The sequence below is a fragment of the Rattus norvegicus genome, chromosome 2 (assembly GCF_021556685.1).
Source record: "Rattus norvegicus strain SHRSP/BbbUtx chromosome 2, alternate assembly SHRSP_T2T, whole genome shotgun sequence".
Taxonomy (NCBI): Eukaryota; Metazoa; Chordata; class Mammalia; order Rodentia; family Muridae; genus Rattus; species Rattus norvegicus.
The window spans coordinates 212388737-212403461 of record NC_141535.1 but is presented as its reverse complement, the minus strand read 5'-3'; the positions used below and the strand labels follow the sequence as shown (position 1 = coordinate 212403461).

The window sequence follows — 14725 nt, the reverse complement described above, 5'->3', positions numbered from 1 at the left end:
TCAGCTCCACACTGGATGCTTTGAGAAATAATCTAAATTATTAGGCTGGACCCACTATTAACAAGCCTGTCATTAGTGAGAGAATGCCACAGTGCCTCTTGATAATAGCCTCCTCGGTAGGACAAAGGAAGGGTTGCTCTTGTGGCTCATTCTGCTGAAAAGGGAGAAGCCAGGGAGCCTGCTTGTGATTTTTGCAAGAGACCAAAGGGAGTGAAAGCCCAAATCTTCCCCTCCACCTCCCACCCTACCCTCAGTACCCCCAACAGCAAACTCAGCTGTAATCTCAAATAATTCTTCATCTACTAACTCCTTCTTGTATGTAGCTGTCTCTCTTGCTGTCTTTTTTGTGATTTCAGAGCACATCCCACCCCCAAAATAGTGAAAGCAAGGCAGGAGGCTTGCGGGTGTGTGTGTGTGTGTGTGTGTGTGTGTGTGTGTGTGTGTGTGTGTGTGTGTGTGTGCATGGGGGGGGGCGTTTCCAGCACTGTTGGCTGGCCAGGACCCTGTTGGCCTGAGCGCTACTGTAACTCTGCATTGCCTTCTCTATCTCTCTTCTCTTCCTCTGGAACTTAGCCCCAGTTCAGTTACATTGGTAGGAAATGCCCCCTTTTCCCTTTCCAAGCGGGCCTGGGAGCCTTCTATGGCTCATGTCCAGTCTCCCGTGGGCACCGTTCGCCACTACAAGGGGAAGGAGAATTTCTGGGAGAAATCTCTTTGCCCAAGGCCACTTAACAAGAGCAAGGAGAATCAACCCTGGGACTGGGATTTCTTACAAGTGTCCACCCAGTGGTCTCATCCTCCCTCACGCTGCAACCCTTTAAGAGTTCCTGGTGTTGTGGTGACCCCTCCCCCAATCATAAAATTACATTCATTGCTATTTCATAACAGTAATTTTGTTACTGTTATGAATCATAATATCAATATCTGGGTTTTTTTTTTTATTTTTTTTGAGGGGGGTAAATAACCCAGAGGTTGAGAATCACCACGTTAACCCATCTTTTTTTTTATTAGAGTGTTTTGTGTGCGTGTGTGTGTGTGTGTGTGTGTGTGTGTGCACACGCGCATGTGCACGCGTGTGTATGGAGGTCAGTGGACAGCCTGAGGCGTGCCATCTACCTCCTTTTATCTCTACCTTGAAATTTGGTAAGTCATCTGGCCAGCAAATCCCAGTATCTTCTTGTCTCAGCCTCAGCAGTGATTATAAGAGGCACCAACCACGGGCTGGAGGGATGGCTCAGTGGTTAAGAGCACTGACTGCTCTTCCAGAGGTCCTGAGTTCAAATCCCAGCAACCACGTGGTGGCTCACAACCGTCTGTAATGGGATCTGACGCCCTCTTCTGGTGTGTCTGAAGACAGCTAAAGTGTACTTCCTACATAATTACATAATAAATAAATAAATATTTAAGAGACACCAACCACATCTGGCTTTGTTCTTTTCTTAGTGGGTTCTGGGGATTGAACTCCTGGCCTTATGCTTGTGCAACAAGAACTTTACCAGCCGAGCCATCTGCATAGCTGTCCTACATCCCCGACCCATCATCTTATCGACACAGAGGCCAATTTGCCTATGGGACTCAGAAGACTTACTTGTTCTTTTGTCATAAGAATAGGTGGGGTCTCTCCTTGTGGAATCAATCCCCAGGAAGGCCTTATAGTTATTGTCTTCATACCAGTTGAAGGAGAACACTCGAGAGCCTCCTCCCTCTGGGTACCCACACAGGAGGTCAGACAGGATGCCCATCAACTGTGTGAAGGTCTCGGGACCACTGTTCTGCAGAAGAGGTCTGGTTACCCACAGCAAGTCTTGAACACTTGGCCGATGGATAAACTAGGATAAAGAAAGGGCTTTGAATAATTGATTTAAAAATGTATTTATTTTATTTCACATACATTGGTGTTTGGCCTGCATGCTGTGTCCCTATGAGTGTGTTAGATCCCTGAGAACTGAAGTTAGAGACTTCTGTGATCTGCTGTGTGGATGCTGGGAATCGAACCTGGGTCCTCTGGAAAGCAGCCAGTGCTCTTAACTGCTGAGCCAGCATTGTAGCCCTGACTTTGAGTAATCTTAAAGCAGACAAAATGAAGGCTGATTTCCATATTTAAAGGGAAACATAAATATTATTAGCAATTCTTAACTGCAGAATTAAAAAACCCTGCTGTCATCTACTTGGGGGCAAGCAAGAACACAAGACATGCTAATATGGTCTGCTTTCCTTTGTTGGGGTTCCTTGGGATTGAGTCCCTGAAAATAAAGTAGAGAATATATCACCGTAAGCCAATCCTGTTCTGCAAGTGCAAAGCCATGGCAAATTTCTATGACTGAAACTTCACAATGTGGTTTATTTTTATTTATGTGTATGTGTGTGTCTTCTGTCTGTGTCCGTGTGTGCACATGTGCATGCGGATGACTATAGATGTTAGAGGGGGCTGTCGATGCTCCCAGAGCTGGGATTACAGGTTTTCAAGGAGCTGCTTTGTGGATGCTTGGAGCTGATCTCTGGTCCTCTTCAAGAACTCTTAACCACTGAGCTGCTCCTCAAAATATCTTCTTCTTCTTCTTCTTCTTTTTTTTTTGTTTGTTTGGGGTTTTTTTTGTTTTTTTTTTTGGAGCTGGGACCAAACCCAGGGCCTTGCACTTGCTAGGCAAGCGCTCTACCGCTAAGCTAAATCCCCAACCCCTCAAAATATCTTCTTATATTAACTTAATCACCCATGAGTGCTTCCATTCAACTGAAATGTGTGGTTTATTCCCTCCCTCCCACTCCACCCCCATTCAAGTTCAAGAGGTGTGCGTGTATATATGTTTGTGTGTGTTTTAAGGTTCAAGCAAAGAACACTATTGGATGAAAATGCTCAAATTCTCTGTCAACTAAGAGGAACCTGGTATTCTTCTCATTTCTCGCTTTATGGCGTCATAGTACCCATGGCTTCTTTGAAAAGTGGATCTGTGATGCTGAGAAGTCTGGGAGACACTGGCAAGTGGCACCAGTGTCCTGGTTCCCATCAGGGCCCTTGGCTTTATTTTAGGGAAAAGATAAAATAAAAACAAGGCTGTGTTTATTCCCTAACCACACCTTGCTAGTCACATTCTAAGGAACTTGGAAATTAAAAAAACAAAAAACAAAAACCGAAAACCATTAGGATCCAATCAGGCGTGATGGAAAACATTCTCCCACTTCTCCCATCAATGTTTACCTGTGGTCTCTCTCTTTGTACCCCTGCCAACATTTGCTTTCCGAAACTGATGAGCACCGTGTGGAATCCACACAGTGAGTCACTTTTATACTCACGGTCTACGCCTCAGTAAGAAAGTCGGAATCTCACATTGCTTCAGCAGCAGGGGGTCTTACGACCGGAAGGGGTTATTATCTTTAGTATGTTGCAAAGCACTCAGAAATGAAGGGCTGTACTGGAGTCAAATGTTCTGATATCACTTAATATAAACTGGGCCATCTGCTTTAACCCGGTTCACAACTGCTAAGACCTCTTATCTACTTAGGCAAGGAATCTTCTGGAGACCCACATGGAATCAAAAGTGTGGATATGCTTTGGGAAGCCATTTACAGTCTCTGTCTCCACCACTTTACATAGAGACTCCCGCTGCAGCCGGTGGCCAGCAGTGTGGAGGGCCCTTCGCTCACTCCCCCTGCCAAGCAGGGCTTCTGCTTTGCCACGATTGAGCTTAATTTTATAAACACAGATGCCAAGGATGCTGTTTCCCAAGTTGGCTGAGCCTGAGGCAGCTGGGAAAACGGAAGGGGAAACGTCTGAGGGGGGAAAAAACCAGATTTTCCATTTCGTTCCCCTGGCGTTACAGCTATCCCACTTAAAGAGATGCCTTTCTCTTCTTCCTGGTCTGTATATTCAATAAGGCTTGTGACTGTATCTGTCTTTTCTCTTCCTGTCTCCATCAGCAATCAACTCTTAAGTGGAGGAACCAATCTCCACACTTGGGAAGTCTTATGGCATCAGATACTAATTAAGTTGTATACATATTTCATAAAACGGCATGGAACAGTCACCCATGGTAGGGATTGTAGCCAGACGCACAATAGTAAGTGTAAGTGTTCGCTACTGTTGTGGGTGGCGCGTGGCTTACTGCGCCCCTCAGTCCTGGAAAGCCTTAGACTCGGTCGTAAGTCCACGACGAATCATGCTGCTACAGACAAGTCGTGGGTTCCGCTGGAATTTAGGTCTTGATGTAGCATCACAAGAATGGTTATTTTCTTTTCCCCAAGGAGCACAGATGGGATAGAACATGAGCAAGTGCCTTTAAACCACAGGACAGGGAGAGCAAATGAATTTCTCCTTAACAGGCAAGAGGCACAATGGACTTACTTGATATATTGAGTGTGGTAGAACAGTGTGAAGACATAGTAAAACTGTAGTTATTGACATTGGGCCTCTTACCTTTTGCACTCTTGGTGACAGATCAGACAGTATTTCTCCCCAAAATCTCAAGTTGATTCCTTGAGAGCTGCTGTCAAGGAGTGTGGGGAGCTGGAATCAATATGAAAAAAAATTTTTTTTAATGTAGTTACAGGCCTGAGGAGATGGTTACATCAGGGAAGTGCTTGCTCCTTAAGCATGGGGGCATGAATTTGATCCCCTAACACCCATATAAAATCCTGTTTGATGGCGCAAACACTTAATCCCAGTGCTGGGGAGGTAGAGACAGGGGGGTCTTCGGGAATCTGCTACTCATCCAGTCTAGACAAATCCAGTGAGCTCTAGGCCAGAGACAGAGCCTGTCTCAAAAAACAAGATGAAGAATAACTAAGAAAGACACCTGATGTCAATTCCCAGCTGTCCATGTATGTGCACGCAGACACACACACACACACACACACACACACACACACACACACACACACACACACACTCGTACTATCTGATTTTGTACATGTTTGCAAAGCACCCTTTCCTTTACAATTATACTTCTGTAAGGTTGCTTTCAGAAATGAAATTCTTTTTCCTGGAGCCAGGAAAACGAAAGGCTCTTACTTCAAGTTTCCCTGCGGTGCCAGTCAATTACAGACAGCCTCATGGTGACTGAAAATACACGAGAGTAATTATGATTGGTGGTTTAGTAGACACCAGACAAGACTCCTAGAAGAGGAAAAGCACCCAGAAGAGGAAAAACAGTATAGCTGGTGGAGCGCGAAGACTGGGCATGCGCAGAGCGCCCATTAGCTCACCTCCAAGCTCCGAAGGGCCTGCCAGCACTCCTTTAGGGCTCACTTCTGTCCCTTTGTGTCCTTTCTGTCACTTCCCCTCTGTTCACCAAAGCTCTGTCATCACAGAGCCCACCAATTCCATCTCTTCTTTTAAAGGTACCGTTCATCTGAGTGAAAGGTCCCCTGGTCCATTCTCCAGTTGCGAACAACATTTGGGTAACTCTTGCCCACAAAACAGCTCAGGACAGCCTGAGTATTTGCCATGTTGATCTCGAATACCAACGTCCCCAGTTTTGCTTCTATCCATCCAGCCTTAGAGCCTGATTCAAACACCTTGAACACCAAGTTCAAATCCTGGCTGACTTTATTTGTCACAGCTTCAGAATGGGATTGAATCTCTGATTGTCTACCCTAAAGGGTCCTTTAGGACTCAGTTCAAAGTTTTAAGACAATGGTTTTCAAATTCGAGGGTGGCCTAGACAGAGCCTGGAGAAAGCTGAACGCCATCCTCATTCAGGTATTTGTTGGTCATGAGCCATGAGCCTCAGCTCTTTTCATCCTGCAGGGTGGCTCTGCGGATGGTCTAGGTTGTATCAGGAACTTAGACGCAGGTGGTTAAGCATAGACCTACTTGAGCTCCTGTCTCTGCCCTGCATCCCTGGCTTTTCATCCCATGGTAGCCGGCTTTATGCCCTCTGCTCTGACCACTGGGGTGCGGTACCCATCCCATGCTGAGATTTCTTTTCAAACTGCTTGTGAATAGCTTGGATGGTAATGGATACTTTAATCCTTGTTTTTGCTATAGGCTAATAGCTTGAGTTCCGTGGGTAGGAAAGGAGGAAGGATGTAAAGAGGACAAATCACAGGTCATTGAGTGCTCTCCCTAGCCTTGTCCATCTTCTCTCCCAAAGACTGTGAAAGGCAAGTAGGGACATAGTACTCTCATCATTACTGCCATTATCATAATTATTTGGCTTTTGGAGACAAACTCTCTCTACATAGCCCTGGCTGTCCTGGAACTCATGTAGACCAGGCTCCCTACCTCTGTCTCCTGAGTGCTGGGATTAAGGGCGTGTACCGCCGCACACAGCTGTCTTCATACCTATATGCCTTTCTGCCACATCCACAGTTTTCAACCCCTGGGTCGTGACTCCTTTGGGGATCGTGTATCAGATATCCTGCATGCCAGATAGTTACACCATGATTCAGAACAGTAGCAAAACTACAGCTATGAGGTAGCAACGGAACAATTCTAGGATGGGAGTCACCACCACACAAGGAACTGCATTAAAGGGTCTCAGCATGAGGAATCTCGAGAACGACCATGCTAGATTATGAACTCCTTAAACAGAAATGGGCTTCATTTTTTACATCTTCAGCACAGGTGCATGTAGGCAACCCGTGAACGTGTGCTGTAGAAAAGAGACGGAATCTCCTGAGAGTTTAGATTCCATGAGCAGTGCCTCTACTGGGGAGGCTGCTCCACTCTAAGGACTGGAAGGGTAACCCTTGAGCTGACAAGGGTCTGAGATGATTGTAAGGATGAGTTCCGAGGGCAGTATCTGTGCACAGAAGGGGTTGAGGAGTCTGCAACCAAGTAGAGAGAGGACTGTGAAGCCAAACATCGGAGCCAGCCTGGATACACAGCTAGATAGAAAGAAGATGAGGGATCTGGAGGAGTGGAAGCCTGGGGCCAGGATGTGACGTGCATTTTTGTGTCTGGTCAACTTCCTTTTTATTAATCTTGCTAATAATTGGATAATAATCTATCAACCATACATTTGCTAAGTGCTGATGTCATTTGACCTCCAAAGGGGTCACATTTCAGGCATCCTGTATATCATGCATATCAGATATTTTCATTATGATCCATTTTTTCAAAAGATTTATTTATTTACTTTATGCAAGTACACTGTAGCTGTCTTCAGACACACCAGAAGAGGGCATCAGATCCCATTACAGATGGTTGTGAGCCACCATGTGGTTGCTGGGAATTGAACTCTGGAAGAGCAGTCAGTGCTCTTTTTTTTTTTTTTTTTTTTTGGTTCTTTTTTTTTTTCCCGGAGCTGGGGACCGAACCCAGGGCCTTGCGCTTCCTAGGTAAGCGCTCTACCACTGAGCTAAATCCCCAGCCCCGCAGTCAGTGCTCTTAACCACTGAGCCATCTCTTCAGTCCCTACACTATGACTCATAACAGTAGCAAAATCACAGTTACGAAGGAGCAATGGAATAATTTTATGATTGGGGTCACCACAACATGAAGAACCATATTAAAGAATTGCAGTTAGGAAGGTTGAGAACCAGTGCTCTGGTGTGTGCTTGCTGGTCCAGCTGCATCTTTCTTCCTAGTTATTTTCCACAGAGATGATAGAAGCTGAGGGACTTGTATTTTGGAGAAGCTATTTACATCTCAGAACAAGCCTGACTCCCAGCAAAGCCTCCCTCTGAATCTGCTCACCAGCTTTTTAATCACGTGGCTATAAATTATAAGATGATAACTTCCTCAGGGCTCACTTCTTCCTTGAATTCTCTCCCTGTTATCAAGTCCAATTCATAAGACCTGTGCCTGCCAAAAGAGCCGGAAGAGGCTGTAACTTTATTTGAATGGAAACACTTCTAGAAAAAGGGCGAAGGACCAAAGAGGCAAATAATACTATTACACACACCCCAGACACCTATATCAGCAAGTTCTCTTAATATTTCAAATGACAAACAACTTTGTGTCATCATTGGGGTTGGCGCTGATAACTTGAGATCAAGGGGCTAATCAGGCTTCTTAAGGAATACTGGATGTATAAATAGGATTGCACCAGTGTGTCTCTATTAATTGTGGTTGGTCTGAGTGGTCCCTGAGCAGTGAACCCTGCTTAAGGAAGTGACGTAAGGTCCTCATTGGGGGCTCCTAAGACTTCTGTTAAGCTTCTTGAAAGACAAAATATATCCCTTTCCCTTGGAATATGCCATCTGTTTTCCATTGTGAAATAAATCGTACCAGTATCTTAAACATTGTGATAGTTTTCACGGATTCATTAGCTGTCCCTTCATCAGCACAGGAAAAGATTGGCCCATGATTGATTAATTTTTTTCTTTAGCTCAAAGGAGCTGATCTGGAAACAATATTTACTTCTAAACCAAACACATATACCCAACGAATGGGTAGTTAGGTAGAATCAGGTTAAAAGTGTCTTCACGAGGATAACAAGGTCTCTGGAAGCCAGTGAAAAAGATTCTGGGTTCAGGAATGGGTAGCTTGTCTTGAAAGCATCTAGACGGAAAGTTAAAAAGCGGTGGACACTGTGGGTAGGCAGTCCTGCGGGCAGGCAGTCCTGCGTGCTAGGCTCCTCTCCCAGCAGCTGCTACAGGATGCCCAGATTTATCCGGGAGGGAAGTTGTTGCTCAGCAACTGGATGACTGTGAATTTAAAGCATGTTTGTTACAGCCAGACAGTTGTTAAGCATTGGATAAAAAGAGAGGAAACTGCTTTGGTGGTGAGGGGGCAACCAGGAGAGGCGCCCTGCGTGCTAGGAAATGCGTCATGAGTGGAGAATTCAGACTCAGTTACACGAAGGGTGGGGGGACATGCCAACTGTCTCCACTGGGAGAGGTCATCCAGACGTGCTGTCTCCTGATCCTGGGAGGAACAGTGTCTGAAGGTCTAAAGCAGAGAGGGTGGGCTCTGGGTTATGTGAACAGAAAAGTTATGAGACTTTCTTTAGTGCGACAGAAACTAGGCCTTGTTCCCTCCTGACAACTTCTGCTCCAGTGTCTGTCTCTGATGAACACAAAACTGAGCTTGGAATCCGGAGGGGGCAGGAGATGAAAGGTGATTCTGTGAGGTAGAACTTCCTCTAGTCCTGGGAGTCTGAGGGAGGATCGAGGGGCCCCTGCAGAGCACAGTGGGCTCTCCCCCATCGCCTGCCACCCCCTTCTTCTGTGTGTGTGTGTGTGTGTGTGTGTGTGTGTGTGTGTGTGTGTATGGTATGTGTGTATGTGTGTATATGTGTGAGTGTGTATGATGGATGTGTGTATGTGTGTATGTGTATATGGTATGTGTGTATATGTGTGTGTGACTCTCTGTATGTGTTGTGTGTTGTGTATGTATGCGTGTGTATGTGTGTCCTGTGTGTGGTATATATTTGCATGTGTGTATGTGTGTGTGATGCATGTATGTATATGCTGTCTGTATGTACATGTATATGGTATGTGTTTATATGTGTGTGTCTGTGTATGTGTGATGTTTATATGTGTCTCTGTGTGTGGTATGTGTATATATATGTGTGTGGTATGTGTGTGGTATATTATGTATATGTATGTGAGTAGTGTGTGGTATGTATGTGTGTATATGTGGTGTGTATGCGGTGTGTGTGTGGTTGGTGTGTATGTAATGTGGTATATGTATGTGTTGTGTATGCGTGAATGTGTTATGTGGTATGTGTTGTGTATGTGGTGTGCTGTGGTGTGTATGTGTGTATGTGAATGTGGTGTGTGTATGTATATATGTATATGTGTATGTGGTATGTGTGGTGTGTGTGTGTGTGTGTGTGTGTGTGTGTGTGTGTGTGTGTGTGTGTACAGGCCAGAGGACAACTTCAGGGGCCATTCCTCAGGCACCATTCACCCTTTAATGAATGAATTAATTAATTAATCAATTTTGAATTTTGAGTCATGGCCTTGAACTGGCTTGGAGCTTGGTAAGCCGGCTGGCCAGTGAGCCCTTGGGATACACTTTCCTCTGCCTCCCTAGTGCAGGGATCTACAAGCATGCTCTACCATATCTGACTTTTTTCACATAGGTTCTAGGTGTTGAACACAGCCCTCATACTTTAGGTCAACCACTTTACTGACTGAACCTGCCCACACTTTCACTTGGTATAAGCAAAATGTCTTTGGTTTCAAAGTGTGTTTCCCATCTTTTCTCTGACACAAATTTCACTGCACTCCCATGATGTGTGTAGAATGGGTCTTATTGTCAATCACAAGGTAGAAGAAATGGCCCTTTATAAACAGCACCAGAAAGCAGTCTCTGGGCCACTAGGGGATGCTTGTATGGGCCAGCAGGTGGCCCAGGACTCTGGTCCTCTACCACTGATCTCACCCTCCAGAGCCAGTGCTGAGGGGTTTTATGAAAATATCCAAGGTCAACGACAACACCAGGAACCGGCATGGTTTCCTGTACCCTGCCTCAACCCAGAAGGAAGAAACACCTCGACTGTGCTGAGGCTGGGCTGCAGGTAGCGGTTCGGGGGCCTGGGCGTTAGCTGAGACTGTGCTGGACCCCAGACGTGAGGTCACATCTGTGCTGTGATTATCTACCTGTCGCCCTGAGCTCCGCAGTTCAGTGTACGCTGGATTACTACGACATGGGGTCTCCCTCATGGCTGAATTCTGCTGCTGTTCTAAGTTTGTAATATGGGAGTGAGTTTCTATCTTGTACATCTGGGTCTTAACTCTGATCCCCTTGTGTGCTCAAGCACGGACACAGTCGCATCATCTTCGGAGAGGATCCTGTGGTTCTGTCACTGTCCTGAGTGATCCTGGACTGTGTATAATAGATTCTGTGCACATATGCATTCGTGTAAGTGCTTCTGGGGCAGGGGTGGGGGTGGGGGACAGATCTGTCATCCACATTCCCACTGTAAACTTTTAGAGTGAGTTTAACTCTTGAAAAAGAAAAAAGAAACATCTTATTTTGTACTTGAGATATATCTGAGATACTTGTATATTAGTAGGGAGGTAGGAAAGAAACTTCATTGCAATAGATTTTAACCTAAGGTCTGACTTCTGTGGCTTCCAAGAGTCTCTACCCCTTCACATCTGTGGGGACTTATATTCCCTAGGGAAAGGCTTGGAGCTAGTGTCAGATTCTCAAACATGATCCTAATCCATAAAAACAATTCAGAACTACTGTTCTGCAAAGAGCCGAAGTATCTATCAGGAGCCAAAATCCTTCCAAAAGCCAATTTACACTGGAGGGAACCTGTTATCTAGCATGTGGGTATCACATAGTGTAAGTACGTGATCTATACTGACTGAAGACAGGCAGAGACACCAGACCCCACTCTCCGAACTAGCAGCTGTCCCAGGGACTGGCTTCTGTCCCAAGTCACTTTAGCTCTGATCACCAGGATTCTTTCTTCCTCAGTCTATAAAGTCACATCTGGTCTGTCCTGAGAACAAGCCCTAGCTTACCATATATATCTAGATCCTAAAGGAACTCAAGACAAGCAAATGAGAAGATCATTAGCCCAGGCACATTAAGACCTCCCTTCTATTTCCTTTATTGAAATCTATTTGCCAAGGGGACCCCTATCCTAATAACCACTAATTTAATAGATGTAAACGGGGCGGGGGGAAGCTACAGATGCTGTAAGTCAAATACTTCTAGTATGGCTTAATGGTTTTTAAAACTCTGTTTCTGTCTGAGTTTTGTTTCTGCCTGCCATGTGCCCCCAACCCCCACAGTCCCCAACACACCCTGCCCCCCTACCACTACCCCAACTCCCCTTCAATACACACACACTGCTGCTTGCACTGGAATTTGATTTCTTTCTCCTTTCTTCCCGAAGTAGGAGAAAGTTAGGTAGCCGCAGCAATCCAGAGGAAGGGAGGGGGAGAGAGGGGAGGGAAGAAATATATCATAGAGGTAAAGTCACTAATGAGACATTATTGTTAAACCCAGGAGATGTGGGGTTTCCCCAGAGAATTGTGCATAGCAAAAAAGCCACTCGAAAATTGGAGCACATAGTTGAAATTTAACAAACTGCTGGCCAGTGACCCCGGGGAGCGGAAAGCAAGGCCAGCTCTCGCCAGAGGATGCGCAGTCCGCCTCTGTTTACTCCCGGTGACTCAGGAATTCAGGGAGCAGAGCCAAGAGTGAAGCGGGACATGGGCTGCGGCAAGTAGTCAGGACCCCCAAGACTGGCCTTTTCTTCTCTGAAACTCAATATTCGGCCAGCTGAGAGTCCCGGGGACACAAGTGCAACGGAGACAGAAAAGCAAAAGCCACAGCAGCGTAGAGATTGAGAGAGAGGGAAAAACCGAAGCCAAACTGTGCTACAGCAGGAACATTTACAGAGGAGAAAGTTGTGATCCCAGAAGCCATCTTTCTTCCCTCCACAGCCACGGAGAAGGGGGAAAAGGAGGGGAAACTCAAGATTTCCCAGCAGAATGGCGGTCTCAGCGTCGCCTCTTCTCCTCGGCTGAGTTTCCACAAATAAACATCCACAGACAAGGGACGAATTTGCTTCTCAGCAAGATTTCAAAGCTGTGCACCGGAGTGGGAGAGAAAACAGGAAGGCAGGAGGGGTGGGGTGGAGGAGGGGCAGAGGGGCCTGCGCAACCTGGGCCCTCACCCGAAACGGACTAAAGGACTAAAGGGATGCACGGTTGTTTCTGTTTTTGTTTTTAATGAGGCGCGAAAGTTTCAGGTATTGCTGGCAGTAATGATGCCCTGGGCCCAGCTCTGAGCCTCTGGGTTTCAAGTTGCCTGCTGTTAGCCTGAAAAGGTCCCAGGTAAAGACGAACTTCATGCTATGGCAGTTGGAGGTGAATCTGAGAGAGGCTAAAACATGGAGAGAATCAAGGGAACATATGCGAGTGTGCGTGTGTGTGTGTGTGTGTGTGTGTGTGTGTGAGAGAGAGAGAGAGAGAGACAGAGACAGAGACAGAGACAGAGAGAGAGACAGAGACAGAGAGACAGAGACAGACACAGAGAAACAGACACACACACACACACACACACACACACACACACACACACACACACACACACATTATGTGACGGGGTTGGGTAGAACAAGGCCCAAAGAACTGCATTTGGATTATTTGAAGATGACAACATTCCGTTCTGACCTCTAAAGGAAGAGGAAAAACACAGCTGGCCCCAGTTGGTGCTTAACTCCCACTAGGTTGTTCCCTCAGTTCCCTCAGCTCTACAGATTCCCAGGTCTGGAGGTTGCTCTCACCCTACCCCAACCCTAGCTCTATACTCAGCAGGGGCAGGTGCTGGTCACAGTGGCTTACAGAGATTTTTCCCCCCCTCTTTCTTTGTTAATGAGAACTGACTTGGCATTTAATAACACCTTATTTATATAAGGGCTACGTGTGCACAAGAAACAACCCAGGAGAAGGGCCGGCCCAGGGTCCCCCCACCCCCACTCCCCGGCCGGAATGACAGTGGCTATGCGCCAACCAGCTGCAATAACAGTCAGGCCACAGAGGCTAGTCATGCTCCTCCAGGGGGCCACGGGGTCTGCCCAGGCCACCCTATGCCTGCCTGGGGATTGTTTTCCTAAAACCACTCCCCAGGATGGGAACAGGAAACAATGAAAGCAAAATCTTATTTAATGCTTGCTATTTCTTTTAAGTTCTTTATTAGTAATTTATTTGCTTTTAATGTTTAGCTGCCCTGTTCGTTTGTACCGGGGAAGGCACATTTCAAGGGCACTAGACGACTAGACAGGGTGTTTACACTTTGCTAGGCGCTCACGAGTTCTACTTCACTCAGTTCTTTTCTCGTTGAGGCAGAAGGACCGAAGGGGATGGCAGGCCAGGAGGTCTGCGCAGGTCACCTGATGCCTCCCGCTGGGGTGTTTCCCTCTGCCACGCCCACTTTTGCCTCGTAGTTCTAAGAGAAGGGGTGGGCAGTGTACCTCTGAAGCACTGTGTTCTTGAAGCCTGGAGGTGTTTGTGTTACGCGTATTGCTGTTTCGTCTATACAAACTGAGCTTGTAAGGTCAAACTCCTTTGCTCAGGTTGATAATTTTTGACCCTGGCTGGAGTTTGGAGCTATCTACAAAGATCTCGAAAATACCGAAGTAACCTGAACTAACAGACTCTGGATTCTGGGGCTAGAAGTATACTTTGTTTTTTTCTTTTTTGAGACAGCCTGGCCTTAAACACCTCATGTAGTCAAGGGTGACCTTGCTCCTCCTGCCTCTAATTTCCCACCAGTGGAATTACAGAGTGTACGTTAGCGTGGTTAGTATGTGACAGTGCTGGGGATCAAACCCAGGGCCTAGTAGGCATGTCAGGCAAGTACTCTACAACTAAACTGCACCCCCACCCCCACATATGTAGCTGTTGAAGCTTTCTTGCTGATTCTGTATTCTGCTAAACTAAGGACTGCTGCTCTCAGGGACAAGTATTGTTTGTGGCTGAGCTTTCTCCACGGAGGAGCTTTGAGCTGGTTGGTTGGATTGTTTGTGAGCTGAGTGAGGGAAGGAGGCTCAATGTTGGCGCCATGGCCTCTGCTCAGTGCCTGGCCCCTGCAGGTACCCACTGCAGATGTACAGAGCAGGTACATCTAAGTAAGTGAGAGAGACTAGTAAAACTTCTGATTTCTAAAGCCAATGAAAGGCAGAAGAAAGGTGTGTTGGTTTGAATAGGAATGGCCCCCACAGATTCATGTGTTTGAATGCTGGGCCATTAGGAGTATGGGGCACTCGTAGGAGGTGCGGCCTTGTTGGAATGGGTGTGGCCTTGTTGGAGGAAGTCTGTCATTGTGGGGGCGGGCTTTGAGGTCTCCTATGCTCAAGCTATGCGGGTA

The 14725-nt window shown here is 46.4% G+C and overlaps 1 protein-coding gene across 1 annotated transcript in view; it reads right to left on the bottom strand.

Moving 5' to 3' along the window:
- Window positions 1–14725, bottom strand: part of Abca4 (ATP binding cassette subfamily A member 4) — a 137356-nt gene that overhangs the window by 94604 nt on the left and 28027 nt on the right. The window contains 2 exon segments of the mRNA NM_001446892.1: window positions 1589–1829; window positions 4412–4501. Coding sequence (NP_001433821.1) covers window positions 1589–1829; window positions 4412–4501 — 331 coding nt within the window.